General features: G+C 40.5%; 1 protein-coding gene across 4 annotated transcripts in view; it reads right to left on the bottom strand.

Annotated features, from left to right (window-relative positions):
• Window positions 1–12,006, bottom strand: part of MCTP2 (multiple C2 and transmembrane domain containing 2) — a 187,308-nt gene that overhangs the window by 73,488 nt on the left and 101,814 nt on the right. For all 4 annotated transcript variants that reach the window (XM_077762357.1, XM_077762358.1, XM_077762359.1 and 1 more), the window contains 3 exons: window positions 8,248–8,349; window positions 5,506–5,580; window positions 3,347–3,466 (listed from right to left, as the gene is read on the bottom strand). In XM_077762357.1, coding sequence (XP_077618483.1) covers window positions 3,347–3,466; window positions 5,506–5,580; window positions 8,248–8,349 — 297 coding nt within the window. The remainder of the gene's footprint in view (window positions 1–3,346; window positions 3,467–5,505; window positions 5,581–8,247; window positions 8,350–12,006) is intronic.

Raw genomic sequence — 12,006 nt, 5'->3', positions numbered from 1 at the left:
GCTTTCAACAAGATATGATATGTTCATATACATACCCATAGGAACCTTTAAAAAATGCACACTTTGCTTTCATCAAGTCTTAAAAAAGATTTCTTTAGCGTTTTATTTATTTTTAAGAGACAGGCAGAGACAGAGTGCCAGCAGGGGAGGAGCAGGGAGAAGCAGAGAGAGGCAGACACAGAATCCAAAGCAGGCTCCAGGCTCTGAGCTGTCAGCACAGAGCCGGGTGCGAGGCTCGAACCCACAAACCGTGAGATCATGACCTGAGCCGAAGTCAGACGCTTAACTGACTGAGCCCCCCAGGGACCCCTGCTTTCATGAAGTCTTAAAATGAACAGCCAGAATATACAAAACATGATCCTACAGTGTTCATGCTTTGTATCATCTGAAAATAGAGACACTGGCATGATGGTAATATGCTATTTTATGTTATCTGATAAAACTTGTAAGAAAAAAATTCCTTGAGTTCTGCCCTTAGTTTACAAGGCTAGAGTCACTTCCTGGACCGGGGAGGAAAAGCCCCACTAGGAACTGAATCAGCAAAAATGGTTCTTTTTACACCTGTGCAGTGAACCCTCAGTAACAACTTATCTTAATTTTTAATACAGAAAGGCCTTCAAATACAGTCCTATTGTTTAGTAAAACCTTGGCCTGAGACCTCGCTTCCGATTACCCCAAAAGTGTCCTGTCCCTGGAATGCCAAGGCAAGTGGGCGAAGCACGAACAAACCATCACACGGAGGAATAAAGACCAGGAGCGGAATCTCGTCCTCGGTAGGTCACAGGAGAGAAGCAGTGTGTACCAGCAGCGACAAATCGGACACTCTCCACACTGGAGCCAGGAAGAGAAGAAGTGGGGCTTTGGTATTGCAGGCTCCCCTTCCTCTCTCTGGCCCAGGTCACCTGAGGATCTGACACTTTGCAGAAAGACAACCCTTAATGGAGTCCCCAGAGGCAGGGACCCAGTATCACAGCCAGTGGTGGCCCTGAAGCTTGAAACCGCCCATCCGTATTCTACAGGTGGCTAACCTAAGCATGTAGGAGAGATCCATTAAAACAAAATATTTTTCCCCAAAATGAAGACTTGGATACTCATAGTCTTAAAATAGAGTAAGGGAGACTAATCTATGCTTTTTAATTTTATCCCTAAAATATTTTCTTTGTAGGCTCTTGCTTTAAGAGCAGATCTAGCTTTGGAAGAACCATGACATGACCATAACAGAGACCTACTCTAATAAGATTACGCTCCATCGGCTTAGGGCAGAGACATACCACCCCTCCAGATCTATAGTATCGCTGATATCTGCCATGACTGGTCCAAGTAAACATGAGCTAAACATTCAGATCCAGAATTTCAACTTAAAACTGAAGACTACATGCTTGTAAGGGAGCACTTTCCCTTCCAGTACCTTCAGAGAAAAGGCTCATGCATGTATCATTCCTAAAGACTGCATTTTTTCAAAGACGTCCAGTGGCAAATGTCCCCCAACACAACACCTACAAGTAGAGACTCGCACAGTCTTCCAAACCCATGGATTCTTGCAAAGTCACATTGTGGTGAACCCGCAAGAAGGGCACCGCCTTTATCTTTCATTCTGTGGGCCGCGGGGATTTGAAAGGGTGATGTGGCAGCCTGAGTCTGTCAGCCTGGCCGCATGCTCTCCGGTGAGGTGGCCTCAGGGAGGACCCTCACACTGGACGGACGGTGCAGAGGTGGCCCCACTGCCAAAGCTCCCTTCCCATTAGAAGTCCCTTCCCCACCCCCAGTAGACAACCTATTTCTATTCATTTGTTCTAATCTTTCCTCAGATCAGGCCGGCAGCCCATTAATCATTTCTGTCACACCCCTACATAAGCCGGGGCAACGGAGCTGTGTTTTTCTAAAAATCACAGTGCCAGAAATCAAGCTCAAGAAAGAGGAAATGTTCTCCCCCTCACAGGGGCTGGCTGGGGTGCTGACTGGAAGAAGCCACCAATTGTGTTGACTTTCCTCTTTTGCCCAGAATCACAAGAGAACATTCCGTGGAAAGTTTTTGAAGAGAATTCAGGTGGGGAGTGAAGAGGGGGGAGGCTGAAGAGGAAGCCAACACATGAAGCCCCCAGCTGAGGAGAATGTAAGAAAGGGAAGAAGATGAATAAATGCCAAGACAAAGACAGATATGGATTAATAACTTTCTTACTCATGTTTTTACTACGGCCAATTGTTTTCAGCAACTTCAGACCAAAGAAAAAGTGTATTAAAGGTCAAGGTCACAGCCATGATAGGCCCGCTACATCTTGAAGCAATGAAAATCTAAAACAAATTAGACCAAACAGAATGTTCTCCATGGCAAAGAAAAAGCCCCTTGTGGAGCTGATGTACTTGCTTGTGTAATAACATTGGGAGTGACCTTGAATCCACAGACATCTTAGGTTGATTCGTTGTTGGTTTTTTTTTTGTTTTTTTTTTTAATGAGGATATGCCTATGGAGTAGGAGAGACCAGTGACAATTAAAACAACAAGCAACAACAACAGAGACGAGATAGGCCATGATTTACTGATGATCATGACTCAGAATCGCTCACACATCTATCAGGCCTTATTGTGATTTTTGCACTTTACAGAGATTAATGGCATGATATCAAAGGTACCAGATTAGCAGTAGAGAGATTTGATTTCTCCTCCCACACCTGACACGACCAATCTCATCAAGAACAAGTCCTTTTGCATATGGCAGAGAATGCCCAGAGATGTAATATGAGCACACTGCACCAACTTTCAAGTCCTTGTAAGATTCCTGGACTCTCTGTGGTTAACTTGGGTGATTTTAAGATCTCTGGCTGCTCCTCTGAGATTCTGTGATTTTATTACTCTCCTAAAGATGGGCCAGCATTATCAGAGAGAAAAGTGCATCTCACATACATCCATCACTCTTTCATGGCACTGGGTCACCTTGTAATGAGAGGTCCTCAATTATGACTCAAGTGGTTTGATATGAATACATGTTTTTGTATCAAAATTTGCGAATATCTGCTTAAAACATAAATTAGAGCAATGTAGTCATGTGATCTGTCACCTGTCCTTTTTAAAAAAACAAGTAAGATTTGAGTAATTTAAAGGATTCCCAAGTACAGTCTTAGAAAAGACATGGCTAGTATAATCTCCCACGCTATAATATATTTCAGAAAGATGAATGGATACCATTTACATTTGAAAGTTTCCTTACAGGTGTGAACTTCCACTATGCTGAACGTGTATTATTTGCTTCATGTCAGGAACATAAAACCCATCTGCATTTGGATCTGGGATTCAGAGGCAGATCATTTGAACAAAAAAAAAAGAAGAAGAAGAAGAAGAAGAAGCTTACCACGAACGCTACTGCACTTCGTAACGTGGATTCCCACTGGAAACAGCTTTTAAGGAACTGTATTGTATTCCACATTGCCATGGTGATTCTTTTCACACGGTCTACATCTCTTGATAAGATCTAATAAAAAGGAAAACAAGGAACTAGATTTAAATACTCCAAAGATTCCCTTCAGATCAGGTAGCTTGGGCATTTAAATTATATTTTATAAGGCTGCCGATTAAAAAAATAATAATAATAATAATAGAAAGGAAAAGTCCTAGGGCTTCTTCTAAAATTCTTTTTGAAACACGATCATCCATAGAGAGAAAAAAATACAATGCATTTTATAGCTCTTTTGATGGACAATAGCTTGTTTCAATCATGAGCAGGACAAAAATGAGCTGGTGAAAGCAACAGCAGCTTGGCATTTTGTGTATGTGTGTATGTGTGTGAGAGAGAGAGAGAGACAGAAAGAAATCGAGGGGGGAAGGGAGGGAGAAAGAGAGAGAGGGATGAGGAAAAGGGGAGCATGACAGTGAGTGTCTATGTTTAATTTAGTTTGGAGGGAAATGCAAGGTTGTGTTGTAGAAACTAAAGGCACAAGTATCCCAGCTCATGTAGTCCAGGGGGAAAAAATGTCTATAGGAAAATGTAATTCTGGGGGGAGAACCCAGCTCTCCACCTCCTGACTGTGCAACCTCGGACCTGTTTCCTAACATCCCTCATCTTCTACAAAGGGGTCGATCTCGGTATTAACCTTGCAGACTATGAAGAAAATTCAGGGGGTCCTAGGCGGTCACATGGTAAGTGATCTCAAGTGCTCGGATCACAAAAGCAAGCTTCCACTGTGTAAAAATATGGAGACACACAGTGGCGAGAAGCACATGGGAGGATCCTCACCTACGCCAGGGTCTCAGCCCCCCAATGCTCTCAGAGCCCAGACCATGGAGGTCCTGTTTGGCAAAGGAGATGTCTTTTCACCCAGTTGCCTGCAGATTCATTTCAACTTGTTTGCAGAGCAGCTACCCCACCTACCTCGACTCAGGTTTTAACTTGCAAGTAAATAGGGCACAAGGCAATAATAATAATAATAATAATAATAATAATAATAATAATAAAAGACATTTACCCAGATTATAGCAAATAAATATTACACTCCATGTTATGGCAGACCAAAACCAAACATCGGAATGCTCCCTTCGAAAGACATTCCAGGCCTTTCCCAAGTGTGCCCGCAAGTTCATGGGAAACAAAAGAATGAGGAGACACATTTATATTTAACTGCTTTATGTAATCCACAGCTGCTCACCCCTCAGGAAGCGGTGGAAGTAATAAACACTTTAAAAAGGGGACACTTTGTTCTTTGTTACACAACCGAAGAGGGACAATAGGTACCAAGTGAAATTCTGAACTGTGTCATCGGAATAAGATAGGGAGGGACTCTGAAAAGAAACATAAAGGTCACAATAAAAAAAAATTCAAAACTTCCCCTATGGGGCCATGATCTTCACTTTTTGTGAAACTGATGAGAGAGGAATTAAGGGAAACGGAAGTGGGGGGGGTGGGCGTTAACTCATAATGAGGTAAAATGCCAACACATTCTAAATATTTAGACAATAAGTAAGTGGTCGGAGCAGCCATGGGTGACCTCCAGGCCAGAGCAGATCTGCTTAAGGACTCGCTGGGCAGAGCACCTCCCTGACGCCTTGGAAGGGCAGACAGGGAACTGGCTATACCTGAAGGAGCTACGCAGGGCCAGTAAATTCGGGAGAAGGTCTACAGAGGCTAACACTAGCTTATAGAATGATTCAGGAGATCAATGGACGGCTGGCGTCTTCTGCTTCATCCAACATACATGTTTCTGGTCTTTCCCTTCTTACTGTGCTGACCTGCTTTGGGACAGATGGGAAGACAGACGGGAGTGAGGAGAGAGAAGCTGGGGTGGAGGAAGAAAAAGAGAGAGAGAGAGAGACAGAAGGAAGAGAAGAGAAAAGAAGGAGGAGGAGGAAGGGGAGGAGGAGGAGGAAGGGGAGGAGGAGGAGGAAGGGGAGGAAGAGGAGGGTGGGAGGAAGGAAGGAAGGGAGGGGAGGAGGGAGGTGGGGTGAGCCGCTAAGTCATGAGAATAAGCACTTCCGGTGCTGAGTGTAGCAACAAGCCGGTTTGCCGTACCCACCTACCTTCTTGGACAGCTTGCGGCTATCTTCCACAAAGCGCTTTTCTCTGGGGGTAAAGGTCCTAATACTTGCTTTGACCTAGAAAGACATCAGTGTTGAAAAAGAAGAAAGGGCAGCGTTTAAACGGACTTCATTCTCTTCCTTTTCTCATTAATGATGGGGAAGAATGTGGAAACTAATATCTTCTGACCTTAAGGCCTCTGGCAGGGAGCAGAGAAATGGAGGCTAACCCCGGTGCTCCCCATGTGTTTCTGGAGATCTCATTTTACCAGCTAGTCACTTGGGTAAGTCAGACAGGACCCAGGAGACTCCGGAGAGGGTTGCATCCACTTTGCAGAATCAATGGAGGTATTTTAACTACAGCCCAGGCTGGGTTCATGAAGTTCTTGAACTAGTCTCTAAAAAGTAAAGCTTCCTTCTCAAGGTTTTGAAACTGTGTTTTCTACCAGTAATACTTGGCCTGTGAAAACTGGTCTCTGGCTTATAAAAACATCTTTCCACCAAGAACCTCATTTCCTCTCAATCACATGGAAAAATCAATAGATGCATCATTTGAGACCCATCTAATGGGGAATAAACTGAGGCTCAGACAGATGAAGTGGTCTGTCCAAATCACCATACTTTAGGGAAATCTCAAAGAATAAAATTCAAGTCCTTCTTCATCAGATGGACAACTGGAAAATCATACACTGCCATATATTCTTCATAAAGCTTTCTTCCCTAAAACTCTGGATGACCTTTGTGCCTTGTCTATACATTTTAAAAAAATTTTTTTATGTTTTATTTATTTTTGAGAGAGAGAGAGTGCACACGAGCAGGGGACAGGCAGAGAGAGAGGGAGACACAGAATTCAAAGCAGGCTCTGGGCTCTGAACTGTCAGCACAGAGCCCATTGTGGGGCTCGGACTCATGAACCATGAGATGATGACCTGAGCGGCTGTCAGATGCTTAACCAACTGAGCCCCCAGGCACCCCTGGGCATAATCTATATACAAGTGCTTGCCAGAAGGAAATAGTAAATGAAGGGTCATCTGTGGTACAAGATGCACACAGGATTTTCCTTGAAGGGAAATCAATGGGGAAAAGAGGAAGTAAAAACACCACCTTGAGACTGAAGACTGTACCCAGAATTCTAGCATTATGGAGCATGAAAATATAAAAATGTCTCCACCATTGATTTTATGAATAATTTCTGAGATACACTAAACAAGAAACAGGGAATAATTGCATGGGAATAATTGCAGAGACAGAAAGATCTGGATCTGTATGCTGACTCACTCATTTACTAGTAAATCAGCGCTCTTATTTAACTCCATTTGCTCATCATAAAATGGCATTAATGATACCTATTTACCAGGTTTAGTGAGAGGATTAAGTGAAATAATGTCAGAGCCCGGCCCATTGGAGGTGGCCACTAAATGGCAGCCATTCTTATAATTACTATAAAAGCTCCATTACCCTACACTCATTTATCCCACTAACTGGATTAACCTGTGCTCTCCTTTTCCTTTCTAGAACCTTCTGCCAATGCCATAGCATATGCATGGTCACGGCTAAGTAGGCCACTTCTCTGCATGCTTGGGAGTCTCTGCTCACAACCATCGAATTGTGTATCTATGAAGAATCAACTATGCTAACTTCTGAACTTGTGTATGCCAGTTCTGCCCATTATCATAATTTCACATTTTAATCAATTATCACAGAAGTCATTGAAATCCAAGCATGGACCAGAAGACTTGAAATTTATGTTGCCCTAGAAAGCCTTGATATGATGATGAGGTCAGTCACTAAAAAAGATATTGTTACTGAGGTAATGATTTGATGGAGAAAACAGTCTGGAAAATTCTATATTCAGATTGTTTGAGTATCTTTAAAGTAGATTTCCACTTAAGAAAAACCAGAAACTAGGTATTATTATAGGTATTATGAATACACTGATGCAAGGAATATATTACAGAACTAAACATGATGTATGCTATAAAAAAAAACACCCAGATTTTTGGGGCATCTGGATGGCTCAGTTAGTTAAGCATCTAACCTCATTCAGCTCAGGTCATGATCTCACGGTTCGTGAGTTCAAGCCCCACGTCAGGCTATGTGCTGAGCTCAGAGCCTGGAGCCCACTTCCGATTCTGTGTCCCCTTCCCTCTCTGCCCCTCCTCTGCTCACATTCTGTCTCTCTCTCAAAAATATATAAACATTAAAAAAATTAAAAAAAAGATTTGTATGTCCACAGCTAAATATTAGCAAATGAATATTTACATATTTTATATTAAACTAAAGGTTTAAGGTATGCTTTACAAATTCTTCCCTTAATTGCTCTTTCCAAATGAGTAATTACTTGCCTTGATAGTATTGGATAGTAGGACATCTACTGTAACAATTAAATAACATGACAGAGGCTTGAAAATACCTCTGTCTGACCCTCAACTGTTTCCTTAGAGAGATTACAGGTAATAAAGATAAAAAAAAAAATCTAATTTCTCTTTCTATTTTTGCTTTTTTTTCATTGACATTTAGATGTACTGAGAATTAAACACCATCATTTCTACTGGCTCAACAGGATTAATACAAGCTGAAAACTGGATTGTCCCGAACTGATTTTATAGCTGAGTTTAAAAACCCTGTTCTATCTCTCTAGCTGCAACATTTTGGAAACATTTACACAGATTTGGGTCTTGCCAGGCTGGTCATCTCTTTCGTTAGGTACAGAGAAACTGGGCAGCATGGCCCAGCTCGGCTTACCGGATTATATATGAGGTCCATCTCCAAGTAAATAGCTCCTTTAAAAGCTTGTTCTAAATCTTTATTCTTCAATACGTAGCAATTGGGTTGTCCATCTCGAATCTGTCATAAACAACAGATAAAATACAAACTTTCTAGAGGGTTTAAACAGAACTGGTAAAGTTGAGATTGTACAACGCATGCACACATCAAACAGATAGATGTTCAACAAATCTGAAATTCATCAGACATCCACTTTAAATTCGATAAGAAGATAAAGTCACCATCACCAGGTTGGAACTGGGCTATTAATGGAAAATTAGTCGTACAAGTTATTCATAGGTCTACATGGGCTTTCTTTCAAAAATCCCAGAGATTATACATTTTTACTTATTAAAAATGATAAATATTCTACAAAATTCCTGGCCAGTACTTCTCAAGATTGCCAAGGTCATGGGAAAAAGGAAGACTCGGAAGCTGCCACGAATCAGAAGACAGAAGGAGATAAGATGATTAAATGCAATGTGGTACCCTGGGCTGGATCCCAGCACAGAAAAAAAGGACCTTAGTGGAAACACTGGCAAAATCCAGATAAAGACCAGAGTTTAGTTAACAGTCATGCATAATGTCTGGTTTCTTTTCTTTTCTTTTTTTTTTTTTTTTTTTTTTTTTTTTTTTTTTTTTTTGTTTTGACAAATGTACCATGGCAATGTGAAAAGTTAACCTGAAGGGAAACGAGGCAAGGAGTACAGAGGAATTCTGGATTATCTTTGTAACTTTTCTCTAAGTCTAAATTTATCCCCGACTAAAGTGGTTATTAAAATGTTTTTGAGAAGTGAATAAAGGGACTGATTTTAATAAGATGAACAGTGTTTCACAGACGTGAAGCAATGCAAATGACATACATGAGCATCACTGAAGCTGAGGTCAAAATCCACCAATATTTACAACACACAAAACGCTGGAAAGTTTTCAAAATAAACAAGTTCCTCGGATATCCTCCCTCAGCCAGCAGGTCACATCACTTTCATACCCTAACCTTCCAGGTGACCCTGGCAGGTAAGGCATCTAAGAAAAATCCCTCCATTTTGGAAATGACCTGGGTCCCATCAAGTCATTCTCTTTCCAGACTTGGGACCGGACGTTGCTTTCACTACACACAGCAGTACCGGGCACTGATTAAACTCCTGGTTTGTAAGAAGCCTCCTGTCACTTCAAACAGGACATTAGCGAAGCTCGAACTGACCAAAAGCTCCATTTGCGATGCTAATGAGCAAAGATTCCAAATAACGTAGGAAATTTGAGGGCATGAAATTTGAGCCATATTTTAAGTGACTATTGCTGTCACTACAAGCATTCAGCACAAGTGTTCTTATAAACAGTGGTGGAAATGAGTTGAGTAAGTCATGGGGGGAAACAGAGCTGTTCCACTTCACAAGGGAGAGGTTACCTTCCTTCCCTAAGTCACCCCACCTCTCCGATTGAATAGGTTTTAAACAGAAAGATGGTTTTCCTGGCCAGTGGCTCAGAGGAAGGGGGTGCCCCATAAAGACCCGATTTCCTTCCTAAACGGTGTCCAAACAGGATTCTGAGCTTCCTCTTTTATCCACGGTCTCACTTAATAAATTGTGGGTGTTAAAGTTGAAAGAAATAAATACAAAAACAGCATGACAACTTGCCAACCTGACTTCAGTCCAATTTAGCTGCGCCTCAACCCACAGTCATTGTACTGTTATCTTAAAATTTCCATGATTTCTTAAGGGTTAGGAAAGGTCAGCAGAAGAACATGAGGTATCAGTAGAAAAAATTTATATATTTTATAGTAATTTTATTTGGCTCTGGGTTTTTTTTTTTTGTAAATGATGTTTTCCTCTTTTTCAATGTCCCAGTATTGTGTCAGCAAAAACACGGAATCCACCCAGGGACGTTCATTCAGTTATTGAAGCTAGAGATATAATTAAAGCTATTCATGTTAGGCCCTTTCATATAATATTATCTTAAAATATGTCAATTGCAAGTTTATACATTTGTAAAACGTTAAAAAATTACAGAAAAAAACAAAAGCCCCTTTGAATTTCGACAGATACCACAATTCCTTTCCCTGGATGGAAATTAGATAGGAATTTGGCATGTAGCCTTCCTAAATTTGTACTGAGGATTTATTATTCATAAATACATCCTTTGAAAAAGTAAGTTAAATTCTTTTCCTGTGGGAAACAGCATTTGGCAACTTCATTACGCATCTACAATACAGCCTGATAATTTGTATATAATAGTATACAGATAAGCTTCGTTTCTTTAAACTGCTATATAACATTCAGAATATGAACTTATTAATTCTCCTACTGATGAACATTTGGTCAATTCTAATTTTTCAGTCAATCTGCTATAAGGAGTATCTTTTGGGAAAGGGAAAGAGTAAGGGAAAGAGGAAATCTCCTTTTTTGAGTTGCGATATGTTTTAAGTTAACAGCAGATCAATGTGTTTGAATATTTAGTATTATAATTAAACACTGAAATAGTAACCGATGAGACTATTTTTAAAATATTTTCATTTTTCTCAGTCTTAATATATAATTGAACTTCCAACACAAGAACACAGGATAGAAAGTTCTAGAACATCTCAACTTGCCAAATGGCTACATGAAAGCATCAGTACAACAGGAAAGGAAAGCGAACCATATCTTTCCTGTTGGGAATTATGTTTATCTTTTATACTCTGAGCTCAGAAAATCATTTCTGGCAGTTTATAATTCTAAAACCTTTATTAAATGGTAGAACAATTAAAACACTGCCAAAAGAAAACTTAGAGCAGAGAATCTATATATGCTTTTTTGTCTCTAGGTATGAGACAGTCATTTAAATTAAGACCTGAACTTAATTTTTAGATGCCTGTTGATCAAGACAAAAGGGGACGATACAGTTTTCGCTTTGTGACAGAAGGAGGTCTCTAAATTCATCTGGAGTCTTCTTGGGCTGACATCTGAGGTGATTTAACTTTACTGGAAGATAAGGGTCTTTGGGTAAAATAATAGATAATGTCTTTAGCCTGTTATAATTCTTCTGAATGACTTACAACACACATTTTTGCGTGCTTGTCTTTTCATAGGTGAAAAGCACAGATATTAGGAATAATTTGGGGAAGGCATCTCTGCAGTAATATGGATTTAATCTTTTTCTTTGATGTTTATTTACTTTCGAGAGAGAGAGACAGAGTGGGAACAGGGGAGGGGCAGAGAGAGAGAAGGAGACAGAATCAGAAGCAGGCTCCAGGCTCCATACTGGCAGCACAGGGCCCAACGCAAGGCCTGAGCCCACGAACCACGAGATCATGACCTGAGCCAAAGTCAGACCCTTAACTGATTGAGCAACCCAGGCTTCCCAATATGGATTCATCTAATTAGAAATATGACTTCAACAATCAGAGAAATGGGCATTTCCATGTCGCTTTATTTAAAACAACAACAACATGATATATCAGAAAGCTTTTATCAAGATCGTGCTAACAGTTAATTACTGGTTAAATTAGCCAGTGAATATAAGAGTACAGGAAGTCCATTTCTGAGTAATGATTCAGGATTTTGGAGCCAGAGGACAACTTACAGAGAAGATAGTCTGGGTTAGATTTTCATCTGACCTGAAATCATCTCTAAACTCTTCAAAAAATTTTTTCTATTTAAAAGAATTTTAAATCTTCTTAAATTAGCATTAGCAGAGCAAATGAGAGTAACTCTTTAAAAGTTGGTTGATAACACCAAATTTTTATTCCAGAAGATACTG

The sequence above is a fragment of the Crocuta crocuta genome, unplaced genomic scaffold, assembly GCF_008692635.1.
Source record: "Crocuta crocuta isolate KB4526 unplaced genomic scaffold, BGI_CrCroc_1.0 scaffold93, whole genome shotgun sequence".
In the NCBI taxonomy this organism is placed as follows: Eukaryota; Metazoa; Chordata; class Mammalia; order Carnivora; family Hyaenidae; genus Crocuta; species Crocuta crocuta.
Note: the sequence above shows the minus strand (reverse complement) of the source record. Positions and strands in the feature narration are given on the sequence as shown.